The sequence below is a fragment of the Thamnophis elegans genome, chromosome 4, assembly GCF_009769535.1.
Source record: "Thamnophis elegans isolate rThaEle1 chromosome 4, rThaEle1.pri, whole genome shotgun sequence".
Taxonomy (NCBI): domain Eukaryota; kingdom Metazoa; phylum Chordata; class Lepidosauria; order Squamata; family Colubridae; genus Thamnophis; species Thamnophis elegans.
The window spans coordinates 100,911,797-100,925,477 of NC_045544.1; the positions used below are offsets into that span (position 1 = coordinate 100,911,797).

General features: G+C 32.4%; 1 protein-coding gene across 2 annotated transcripts in view; it reads left to right on the forward strand.

The window, feature by feature from the left end:
• ABHD12 (abhydrolase domain containing 12, lysophospholipase) overlaps positions 1 to 13,681 on the forward strand; it is a 32,814-nt gene that overhangs the window by 2,265 nt on the left and 16,868 nt on the right. For both annotated transcript variants that reach the window (XM_032215980.1, XM_032215981.1), the window contains exons 2-4: positions 6,647 to 6,771; positions 8,190 to 8,295; positions 13,082 to 13,201. In XM_032215980.1, the coding sequence (XP_032071871.1) occupies positions 6,647 to 6,771; positions 8,190 to 8,295; positions 13,082 to 13,201 (351 nt within the window). The remainder of the gene's footprint in view (positions 1 to 6,646; positions 6,772 to 8,189; positions 8,296 to 13,081; positions 13,202 to 13,681) is intronic.

Below are 13,681 nucleotides of genomic sequence, written 5' to 3' on the forward strand. Positions count from 1 at the left end.
TTTGTTGAACTGAGTGGGACTTTCAACTATTTCTGCATAGTTAAGCAAAGGAACATTTTGTTTATGAAAAAAATATATATGTTTCATACTTGACATTCCCATTATTGAGATATCAGAAAACAAATGATTAATAACTCTTCATTGATACAGGAGACATCCAAAAAGATGTTAGGGATACAGGAGATATCCAGAAAGGATGTTAGGCATACAGGAGACATCCAGAAAGGATGTTAGGGATACAGGAGACATCCAGAAAGATGTTAAGATGTTCCCAATGTTAGGGAATATTATCATTTTTGAGAACTGTGGTTGACCAACCATGAATTCTGCTGTATTAGATCTATTATTACAGCATAATATTAGTAAATGCCTTTTTTTACCTGTTACCCTGTTAGAAGCTAATTTTTCCTCTGATAACCTTTGATCACCCGATTCTAAGCCAGATGATTCAATTGTCAATAAGTAACTGCAGATGTCAAGATTATTGTTACTATTGTTCTGCTGACACAGTATCTGCAGTACCTTAATGGTGAATAATAATTTTAAATTTTTGTGTTGTAAAACGATAAAATCATGCAAGATCTAAAATTTAAAAATACTGTAAGATTTGTAAAAATTTAGATTATCATCCATTTTTTAAAAATTGAAATGTTATGAAGTCCAGCATTTAAAAATAGCACGAATCCTAATGGTTTGCCTTTTTTTTTCAACCTGTGTTCTGTATCTTCAAATCCTTTCTTTTTAATATTGATCCAATCATAGGATATCATAAGTTCACTTTTTAACAAATTAACATGGATAAAGAATTCATAACTATATGCTATAATATAACCAATGTTTATGTGGAAATAAGGCCTACTCAACTCACTGAAACCTATTTATATTTAATAATTATATTTATTTTGTTTCTCATTTTATCTAGGTTTTATCTGTGATTATTGAAATCTTTGTCCTTATTTCATATTCTGTTTTAAAGCCTGCATAAAATAAAAGTCTGGGTTGCTAAGATGAGCCAAAGTAAATAAATCTAACACTAATCTCTGTGGCTATATTCTTTCCATCCCAAAGGTGTAATAATTGTAACCGTCATTGGGAGTAATTATTCAGTGTTTATACAAATAATTTTAAATAGAACAAGTGTTTGTTAAGATTTATAGTTTAGTAGTAGGCACATCTTTTCTATGTACAAATACCTTGGTAAACTCATGGTTTTTTTTAAAAAAAGAACCAAAATCCCTCATACCTAATTGAATATCTAGAGAGCCTATTTTAATCTCAGTAAGTAGTATATAGGGGAAAATTCAACTGCACTGATTCAAAGCAGAGCAGAATTCCTTTGTGTTGTTTTGGGAATGGCAGTTCAGGTTCTCTTTGCTGTCCTAATATCCTTTGCTGGGCAATTGGACTTTAGGATTATACACTCTACTACAGCAAGGAAGCAGTCATATTTTTTCATAGAGGCGTTTCCCCACAAACTTTTATTCAAGGACTTCTTATTTTACCCCTTACAGTCAAAATATTTTTGAGGAAATGGAATTGAGCTCCTGATGGATGAAGACATGTACCTTGTGATTCACTATATATTTCCCTAGCAGTAGCAGAGAAGTTTATATATATATTTACACATCTTCTGTTACATTTAAGGGGTGTAGTAGATTTCTTTATCTTTATTATTTGTTGCCAGAACCATTAGATAGGAAATAAGATAGGAAAGGTACATTTGTTGCTGTACCTTTCCTATCTTATTTTTGTAGATTATTTGGAAAAAATATCCTTTGAAATATCTAATTGTTAAGGTTATTTCTTGATGCTGAGAAATTCTACAGTTACATTGCCCTATTTTAAGCTTCTAACTATCTATAAGCCACTGAGAGGGCGATAAATTTGGAGCAGTATGTAAGCTTGGTAAAAAAGCAAATATAAACAATCATGAACATTGGCATGAAAGTACATTAATAGTCTTTCAGGAGAAAGAAACATAGGCTATACCGTATATAAAGTTAATGAAAATAGGTTAATATTTTGTCATTATTGTGGCACTTCTCCCAGTTTTGGCATGAATCTGTTGGTAAGCCACAAAGAAAGTAGTTATTTGATGAGGGGCTTAAGATGTATAATTATGATATGGAAGAGAATCTTGTCTCTTTTCTTTTTAATGCGGCTGAAGAGATATAGCTGAAAGGAGTATAATGTTATAAAAGATCTTTATTCATCTCTTTCAGTTTTCCAAGTTTCTGCATTTTTAAAAAATAATTGTCCATGTTACATAGTTGCTACTTTAAACTCTGCCTGTGCTTCTTAATATTACTACTTCCTTAAACTTAAGAATAAGCATAAATTTGGAGACCATTTTTATGTTGCCAAGACCTCTAAGCAAAGAAAGTTAGCTCCTCTTCTATATAGATATGTTTAATTTTTCTGGAGTGATTTATAAATTAGGTGACCTTTCAGGTCCCAGATTTTCTGTGGTTGAACAGATTATTGTAGTTGATTGTTGATTTGTTTGGCATAAGGCAAGGTCTCTGTGAAATTATTTCCTTGTAGGTTTGATGTGAAATCTAAATCTATTAATGAAGGTCTCTCAAAATGGGAGTTGCATCTAATTTAGAAGGGATAATATTTTAAAACCAATGCTCAAGTGCTTGCACTATGAGAACATCAAAACACATTCCTGCTTTCCCAGATAAGCTATAGCATGCTTGTATAAGACAAACAGTAAACCATGTTTGTATAATCCAAGCGGTGGGCATGTTTTGAAACATGGCATCTAAAACTAGCTGTCTTTTAAGATAATCTGCCATTCATATAGCAGCAAAAGTTAATTGTCATGGTATTCAAAGTTTGAAAATCTCCACATGATTAGATACTTGGAGTCTCAAAATCTACAGTATATTAGAGAATTTAAAGACAAATAGAAATAAGTAGGAATCACAGCTTGACTATTTTTAAAAATAACCTTTGATTTATATGAATGAAAAGATAGGGCTAGAGGGAAGAAGATAACAAGGTGTTTTTTTAAGGTGGAGCAGAGAATTCTAAATAAAAAAGGCACACATAGTCAGGAGTGGCAGGAATGAGCAAGGCTGAAGGTCAAATATGTTAATGAAATAAAGTATTTTACTTCAACTGAAAAACACAATACATTCCACAGAATGTAAATGTTATGACATCTGTCTATTCTATTCTATTCTATTCTATTCTATTTTACACATATACATTTTTTTCCAAAATATTTGTGGCAGTGTAGCATTCTATAAGACTAAAGTTAATACTTTTAGCAAGTCTTATGCAAATACAACCATTACATGTAAGAAGGACTTACTTTTAAGCAAATATAGAGTGATCATATTAATTGCATAGTAATGCCTTAAAGCTTGATTTTATGGATTATTACCTTGTAGGTCTGAAAAGGCCTGCTATGCAAGTGATGCTAGGAGCTGGATTGTATACTCTCAGAAGGATCATCCATGATGGATATAGTGTAGGTGAGAGGTTAGACTAAATACAGTCCATTTCAGAAGGAAATGGTAAGCCATTCTGGTATAGATAGACCTTGATTTACATCATTATTTGTATAAATTATGTTATTATTTGCTTAATAATTTGAAGTTATAATGGCAAAATTGATGTTGGGTGTGTGAAATAGAAGAAATAAAAATTGGAATTGCAATTTCTATGGAAAACATCAATGTCCAGTTAGACTTGTGATACTTTCACTGAAGAAGGCTCAACAAAAGTCTTGTTGAAGTTGAAAGAAAAGAATGCAAAAGCTGATGAGCTGCTTAATATTAAAAAGAAATTTAAAAATCCAAGATCATAGTAATGCTAATTCACATGTCATGTGGTCTAGTAATTTTAACAAGTTGTACAACTGTATATGTATTTTTAATTACATATGTTGTTTTATTGTTCTAATATTTTTTCTCTTTCCCAGTAATAATTCTTTTTATTGCAAAGGCTGGTCAAAGACCATAATAAACGTATTTAATTTGCTTATAAGTAAAGGATAATGATTTTATAAAGGAAAAATACTAAATAATTTTAACTTCTGCTTAATCAATCTTTTTTTTTTAATTAAAGTTATACAGTAGTAACAAAAGTGCAGCCTGAAAATCTTCCAGAGTAAATGTTCAGAAGTAACAGTTTCATTTACAGCACAAGAGTTTTAAATGTTTCCATGATCTATTTGCAAAGGAGAAATTACTCTGATTATTTAGGGGGCAACTAACAGATCTGTAACCTCAATTTAAAAAATGTTTTTAGTTAGTTGAATCCAGTGGTGGGTTCCTAACCGGTCTACTACCAGTTCGCTTGTGCTCATGTGCGCGTGCAATCCAGGTGAGTGGGTGGAGTCTCCCACCACCGCCACTACTGGTTCGGCCAAACTGGGAGCAACCCACCTCTGGTTGATTCTCACTGCACTAGTTATGCTGAGACTAAGATAAAAATAGTCCTTAATTTAGTGAAGGCAAATCCTAATAAAGCTGTATCCCAAATTGAGTTCGTAGTAACTCAAAACAAAGCAGAATTGTCTACAAATGCTGATTAGTATCACAAGGCCTTATCTGCTAAATACATGAACAATAACGTTGCTGTGATAATCATATGATTGTGAATAATGTATCTTCATGTTTTTTTCTTGATTTCTTTATGTATTGACTGCTGTAGAAAGAAGTTTCAAATTTTGCTAATTTATCAGTGAAATTGTCTGACTTTTCTGCTTTAACTCAGAAAAATCTGAAAAATGGCGAAGACTCCGTAATTTTACCAAATTATGAAAATTGTCCAATGTGTGCTTCATCACCAGAAAAGGAACTGTTTTTTCCTCAGAGAAAATCAGCTGAAGTACAATATCCACATTTATTGATTCTGAAACGAAATAGGACATGTGACTGAAGTTTCTTTTATAAGCAAAACAGTATAGGAGTGGTTTTGGCAGTTGATAACTATAGATATGAAATCTACAGCAGTGATATTTGGAATAGATGCTGCCATACAATAGTAATATTTTATAAATTTCTCCCCATGTACATGTATACATCCAAACAAGACTGTGTTGTTTCTCTGTGTCATATAATATATGTAGGTATTTTGTATTTATTAATTTGTTTTGTGATATTTATGTAGTGTATATTGGAGGTGGTGACCCTTTGAGCGCTGTATGCAATGAAATTTCATTTTAATGTATGCCTATTACTGTACATTCAAAGTGACAATAAAGTTGTTCTAAATCTTCTAAATTTCACATTGTTCCCAGTAATTAGCAAGTCATCTTAAATTAGTTTCATTATGTGTTTTTAATAAGTAAATAATAAATCATTATCATACATAGAATTGTTTTCTTTGTAAGAAGGTAGTTCGTCCTTTTAGCTGGCAGCAGTCTCTCTTGATAAACCCCCTGCAATGGGGCCAGGTGACAAGCAAGCTATGAAGTGGAGTGCTTTCCTTGCTCAAAATGCAGAAACTGGAATGCCATCATCCATTCTCAGTACTTCATTATCATTGCCCAGAAGAAGCTCTTTGCCAGGGCACAACAAAGCTTAAGAAACCCTGTCATACAAGATTACTATGGCACAATGATATTACAATAGTGAGATTGAACTTATTATTGTAGATTCTAGTTTAGGATGCTCACCAAAGCATTAACAATTGGGCTAATAAAGTATTCCTTTCTTAAAAGTTCTACAAGAATTCTGAGAGTTAATAACAGACTACTGAGGATCAATTCAACTCTTACACCTTTCCACATTATAATTTGTAGCCAAAGAAGAAAGCAATTACTTCCAAATGAGGAAAAAAATTGGATGTGATTTTTCTTACTTATTGCGGTAGGAAGTTAATTATAAAGTAATTGCTTTGCAAACTGCACATCAAAGGAGCAGGGGCAATAATGTTGGTGGAAACTTCCTGAATGGCAGTTTTGGTATTTAGATATTAGCTTTTAGTTTCATTTGTTTATTATCATATTTTTAATATTTTATATAACATCTGCCCTCTTTAATTATATGAATTTTATCATATTCATTTTCAGCATTATTAATCATAGTAATGGTAAGAGAAAACATACAGTATATTGTTAGATATGCTATTTGGATAAGAGATCCTATTTTTTTTTTACATTATTTCAATCTGTTAAAAAAACAGAAAATTAATTCTAGGGATTTTCAAACATTAAATTGAGAGAACTGCTGTAAATGTGTTGATATTAATTATTGTCCTTCTCCTCTGTCTCTTCCTTTGGGACTCCTTATTAGTCAAAGTACAATTTTTAAATATTTCTTAAGTGCAGGGGACAGGACTTCTTCATGTTACTTTACAAAGCAGAATGTCAAATGTTGTTTGTAAATAATTATGTAGCAGTTTATAAATCTTCTCAAAAATATGCAGTGGAAAAATACATCCAGTTTATTGTCAAAAAATTCTGCATAGGTGGAGTTGGACTTGATCTGGAGGAGGCTACCTTTATTAAAAACAGGAAGCACGTGATTATGTAATAATTGTGACTATATCCACAAATAAGTGGCCTACATTTTGGTAGTGATTATTATCCACCGTGGTTATCTTAATTAAATCTATAGCAAAACATATTCACAAGAATTTTGCCTGTAAGATGAACTTACATTTCCTCTCCTATCCTTTTTTACAGGAGACATGGAATGTGGGTTCGATTGCGGAAAGTAGTAATCTGGTTGTTGGGAATATACATAGCAATTCCATTTCTAGTTAAAATTTGTCCAGCTATTCAGGCAAAGCTTGTCTTTCTAAATTTCGGTAAGAATACTGCTTCATTTAATATTTATTTTATCTTGACTTTATGCTAATATTTTAATTCAAGATTAATAGGTGTTCGTATCTTGTCAGCCCACCCTTTCTTTAAAGACTGATTTCTGTTTAGTTAGTTTGACTACTTAAAAGTCAACATCAGTATCCCACAAGAATCTTGGAAACTGCTGCCATCAAGCTGCTTTGGCTATAATAATTTTATTTTTGTGTTGGTAGAAAATCTAGTATATTGAATCAGATATTTAATTTGAACTCATTTGACTTTTTTCACTTGTGCCTACATATATTAAATCTTGTGTCACAACGTTCAGTTCAGATTTAAAGCATGTGAGATCTCAGTTTGTCGGTATCTGATTACTGTATATTTCAGTATTTCTTTGTGAAGTGCTGATGAAGGAGAGGCTTGATACTGCTGCTTGCAATTTTGTTACTGTTGGCATCTGCAGAGAATGTTCTAATACCAGACAGTGAACAAGCAATTGTTTCCTTTCATCACTCCTCAGAAATATCCTTGCTGTGCTAAGTATGACTGTATTCTAATTATCATGTCTGCATATTATGTAGAATTTGCTGCTGACCTTGCAAATGTTTTACAAAGATGGGATAGAAAACCAATGAGCATTACTCAATGAGCTGAAACTGTGCCTACAAATTTAATTCTAGGATTTCCTAAATTAGTTTTAAAGATACAATCTATAATTGACTGTTGGAACTAGGACAAACAGTAAACTGTATTGACAGTTAACAATTATGATTTAATAAGTATGTTTTGGAATATAGCGATAGAAGTTGGAAAACAAATTACATACCAAAGAAGGTAAACTTCTAATCTTTTCCCAGATGAATTGCTAGAAAAAAAACCAGCAAAGAGTGTTATTGTACCTTAAAGGTACATACATTTAATCTGGCCTAATGTCTTAATTGGAGGCTTTTAACATTAGCTGAGAATATATTGTACAAACTCAGGTTTGGAAGCACATTTGGGAATAATGCACAAAGATGTCAGAGGGAAATGACTATTAAAAATACCATTCATTTCTTTCTGGCTATTTACTGTTCATGCATTTCCTCCCAAATGGCAGTGTATATTTACATGCCTCTGATGCAATTCATTGCAATTCATGCAGACCTAAACCGTTATACATTTGTGAGTCTTTAAGGTGCCAGAAGACTTTTTAATTTTTTTCGGTATCTCTGACTAATAGAAATAATTTTAAAGACTCCTCCCCTCTCTGTTGACACTTAAACATGTTGTAATTTATAGAAAATTTAATTATGCATCGGGATGTATATTCAGTAGAAGTGTTATTGTGCAAGCTTATGGTTGCTGGTTTTCATTACAGAAGTTGATTATTTCAATCATCAGGTAAACAAAATGTAAAAGGAATGTTGTCCTTCTCTTTCAGTAAGAGTCCCCTATTTCATTGATTTGAAAAGACCCCAGGACCAAGGCTTAAACCATACCTGTAATTTCTATCTGCAGCCAGAGGAAGATGTAACTATTGGAGTTTGGTAAGGAACACTTTATTCCTCTCATTATAGAGTGGTGTCCTTTTATAATTAGAACAAAAGCTTTGTTTTTTTGTGAATTTAGAAAAAAAAATCCAATAATGTGATGTACATTGCAACTGTGTGCAGTATTGTCCTTAAGGCTATGGTTTAGATTCAACTTAAGAATAATGTAGTTTTAATATAAATCATGTGGGATTGTTCAAGCTTCAGTCTCTGAGAAGAAAGCATAGGAACAAGGAAGAAAAACATAACCCTAAGGATGACATGAATCATTGCTTAGTTGCAGATATATTTGCAGATGTTACTTTCAGGTTTCATCTTTGTCTTCCTTGTTGTGCAGAAAGTATCCCAGATCTTTGATTGATTATGTGCCATCAACTTGTTTTCAGCTTTTATTGACCACAAAGATAGATTTTCACCATAATTATCTGTCTCTAATATGGACTTTTAGATCTTCCAAATGATTCACTCAATCGCCCTTGTAACTGAATCTATCCACCTGGCTATTGGTCATTCTCTATTTCTTTTTCCTTCTACCTTTCCCAGTATCAGGGCTTTCTCTAGAGAGCTAGGACTTTTCATAATGTTCCAAAATAGGATAATTTGAGCCTGGTCATTTGTGCTTCAAGTGAGAAAACCTTCTCGGTTGATTTATTTCATGACCCATTTGTTTATTTTCTTGGCTTTTCCTGATATTTTCATGCGTCTTCTCTAACACCGAAGTTCAAAAGTGTTAATACTCTTCCTATTCTGCCTTTTCAGAGTCCAATTTTTACTGCTATAGAGTATTATAGAATAATAAGACTTGCACAATTGTGATTTTTGTAGGTATAGACACATAATGACATTTGAATATCTTTCCCAAAGCTGTCGTGGCTGCTTTAGCCATGTGATAGTGCTAGTTTGCAGCATTTTTCATTACTAATTGTTCCTTTACTATTGATGGTTAATTCTAAAAGGTAGAGGCTCTCACCACCTTGATATCTTCATTAATGACTTGAATCCCTGTTTTTACTCTCTGATAATCAGATGGACTAATAAATGTTTTTGCAGCATGATGCAGAATTATGTCAGGTTCTGTCAGATGAAACTGATTATTAGGGAGCAGAATGAAAACTGGATAGCAGGTGCTGAGCAGGTAGAACAGATAACAAGAATAGCAAATTGCACTTGCAACCAAGCATTGCAGCTTACGGTGTTCTTAATTAGGATGAAATTCTACCTTTTGAAGGATACTCAATTCTGTTCCCCCAACCAGCCTAATTTTTCATCATTTCCTTTCATCTGTTTGGATTCATATTTATATTTTTCTTGTCTTCACCTCCTTATCATTTTACATTTGTTCTTCTAAAGCAGTTTTATTCTTCTATAGTTATTTCATTTTTTTCAATTATACTGGTATCTAGTTTGGATAAATACTTTTGCTTTTCAGATAGTATTTTTCTAATATGTTTGAGGGTTTAATATGTTCAGTCTGGACTTTTTCACTAAATAACTTGTCACAATTTCATACTGCTCAGAGCGAGTCAAAGGACAATAAAACAATAGGAGAACCATCAGCTTGTTTAAATATGACTATAAAATACAAAAAATAAAATAAAAGTTAATGATGCAATATAAAATATCCAAACCTTTGCCATAATTAATTAATCAATCATGTTCTTTCTAACAATACAGTTATAATGTGATGAGCAATGGGCCGAGAGTCTTGCAATTTAAAGGAAAAGTAGGATTGTTATTATTCTATCTAATGTTTACATCTCTTGAAGAATATAGTCTAAAAGAACAATGATAGGCCAGTGCACACTGATGCTCCACTCTATATAAGTAAACAAAATGCTCAGGGGTCCTCATATGAGGAAATTGTATGGGGCTTTTTATCTTAGAAAAAAGATAAGTAAGAAAATTGAATGACATGATAAAGGCATATGAAATTATTTTTTGTGGAGAAAAAGTAATTACCTTTCTTAACAGGCTAGATCTGGATCCTTCGTTTAAGATTAAGAATATGAAATTGAGAATTTTTTTAAAAAGTACCTTTTCTCCTATAGTTAAGTGAAGTTGCTAATTCAAGATTTGAGGAGTTTTAAAAGAAGATTAAAAATATAAATGGTCAGGTTTTATTTAACTGATTGCAGTTTTTGTGGTAGTATGTTCTTCAGGACTAGCTGTTAGGTAGCATTTTGTTGTGACCTTTCATCTAATCTGCACTGTTTTTATGCTCTTAGAAGATTTTTGAAAGTCTAAGCATGATGTAGAACTGAGTAGCAACTCATAATGCTAATTCAGCATTCTACTAGTAGAAGTAAAGTGAGTTTCAAAACTGATTTGCAACTTCTTGTTTCTATTTTAGTCTGTTTATATGTATATAACCACTTGTCAGATTTCTTTAATAACAGTCCAGACTGGAAAAGCACAGCAAAGAATCAATTGTCTTAGAGTTTTGGATTAATAAGATTTATTTTTAAAAAGGTTGAAATGATAATAAAATAATTGTGGCAAATAATTTGCTTTTAGATTTGGAACAAGTTTAAACGTTATTCAGAACTATTAATTTCTAGCTTTTTCTTGTACTTTTAGCATAAAAAATCATGGCTCATGATAGGTAGTGTTTACAGATATCCAGGATTGCATTGTTCTATATTTTACTCCCAGCCTCTTGTCTCTTGATCTACCTATATGAAAGTGATTTTCATAGTTACAGAACAATAATTTTGAAGTACTGATTAGGTAGACATGAAACTGTAATAGTATTTTAAAATGAGTAGTGTTAACTTTCACTTTTATGCCTAACCACTGCTTTAAAAGTATCAAAACTGTTGTTTAATATTCCTTTGTTTTCAATTTGTAGAAATGAGAGCCAGTTTGGTGAAATATTGAAGAACTTCAGTGTTATAGTTGTCATTGTAGTTAGTTGCGAAGTAGTGTCCGACCCATCGCAACCTCATGGACCTCCAGGCCTTCCTGTCCTCTACCATTCCCTGGAGTCCATTTAAGCTCATGCCTACTGCTTTGGGGACTCCATCCAGCCACCTCATTCTCTGTCATCCCCTTCTTCTTTTCCAGCATTAGGCTCTTCTCCAGTGAGTCCTTCCTTCTCATTAGGTGGCCAAAGTACTTGCGTTTCATTTTCAGGATGTTATAGTAACAACTTACAAATTGCCGATTGCATCAGCTTGGTGGGAAGAATGCTGATAATTAACAGGATCCCAATAGACATGCAGAGACAAATTTAACTATTTCTTCCTGGTATAATCCTAAAGAAAACCCATTTTTATAAGTTTTTACTGCTAGGGTTGGAAGACGGGATATATCCCCATGGAAAGTAAGAAGGAGTTACTATCCATGCTGATTCTGAATTTATGAATTCCATGTAAAGCAAGTTAGATAGCTGGTTCTAGGTACGTGTATTTTTTCTTTATTAATCTTTTTAGGTGTTTGGAATATTTGCTTGCAATAGTTGTAAGGCTTGAAAACGGGGGCTGGAAATAAAATATAATAAAGCAGTGTCTCCACATTTTTTAATTTCAAAGGTTATTTTCAAATTTGTATTGAACTGCTGCTCCCTTGCTAAAGGCATTCATCTTCATGTATCTGTGCTATTGGCTACACATTTAACTTATTCTGAACCATATTTTGATTTTAAAAGCCATACTTAATTAACATAATTAAATAGGGTAGAAAATACAGAATATCAGTCATCTCTTTTACCAAGTATGGTAGGGAACGAAGCAGAAGTTTGCTAAGAATTGTTCTTACCCTTCTTTGTTAGATTGCTTGCACTCTTTTTCCAAAAGAAAACTGAATTAATTATGCTAATGGTAAACTACATAGGCTTCTAATGTACATCCTATTTACTTTCAAATATTCATATATCAGCAATATGCATAGAATTAGCTTTGGTCACAGCTAATTAAGTTATTGAGTGTAAAATTAAAATATATGTGGTAGCTCATGGATAAGTATTTAAATCACTGCCATTGCAAGGCTGTTGAAACAGACAATCTTGACATGCATTTAATTTTATGCAGTTAATTGCCTTTCATTTTCAATTTCTATATTGTTCTGTAGTTTGATGAGCTCTTCTTACACTGTAATGTAAAATGTCAGCAGTATCCATTGCAAATGGATCCACTGTCCAGGCCAGAATATCCAGTCTTTCCAATTTTTTAAAATCAAATGTTGGTGGTGAATTATGCAGTAAAAACAAAATACTTCTAGCATTTTAAAAAATGCAATATATTTTCTGTGTACCTGTCATCGAAGCTATAATATTGTCAAGAGAGATATCATTCTTATTGAAATAACTCTTGTTCAAAAATTGTTTTGTCTTTAGTATCTGTTTTAAATTTTCAAGTGAAAAGCATTTCCTCTCTGAATTTGTCATTGACAAATATCTTACATAAGCCAGCAGTATTGTTGTGTTATTTGGTAAACATGCTTCACCAATTTGCAAACCATTTTTTTTAATTTTTAACTGGGATGCTGGGAATCTAGCATCAACAAGACAGTATTTGTATTACTATACAATTTCTGTGCCTCCTGTTTACATATTTTTCACTTGTGATTCCCTTGAAATATCCTATGATCCTCAGTTGAAAATAGCTGAATTAAAACTCCAGAAATTACTTAAGATTCAGCACACAATCAGTTGTTAATGGTTTGTATACTAATTCTAAATATTGTATATAATGTATTGCACATTTGTAGGCTTCTGAAACAGGGAAGTTACTAAGAATGAAAATATGCACGGAAACAATGAAATTCTTGTTACCATTTCTTTTAGGCACACAGTTCCTACATTATTATGGAAAGATGCTCAAGGGAAGGACCAACTGTGGTATGAGGATATTTTGGGTTCCAATAACCCTGTTATCCTTTATTTGCATGGAAATGCAGGGACTAGGTAAGCAAAACACAAAAATAATGCCCATAATTTAAATCAAGGCTCATTCTTCATTAAACAGGGCAAATGTGCAGGAAGTTTGGAATGTTCTTGCTGAAGCCAGTATATGTTTTGTTCACTGTAAACTGATTTTTAAATAGATTTCTCTTACTGTCTTTTCATCAGATCTGATTCCATGGTATTGTATCACAGTTTATATTGCAATATTAGACAAGGTGGTTGCTGGCAGCAGCAGAGCAGGCCTCTTTGATTAATGTTTTCAGTAACTAGGAGTTCCTTTGATTAATGTGTACAACCTGATAAGAGAACTGGTTTAAACCTTTAAAAGGCACGGACTTGAAATTTATTTACCTGCAAACTCAAAATGTGAGAAATACATCTCCTAAATGTGAAGATGAGCATTAACAAGATCATACTAAGAATATTATGGGATGCTATGGAATGTTACATGCTATATATTAGTTACGAGCATGTGTGCTG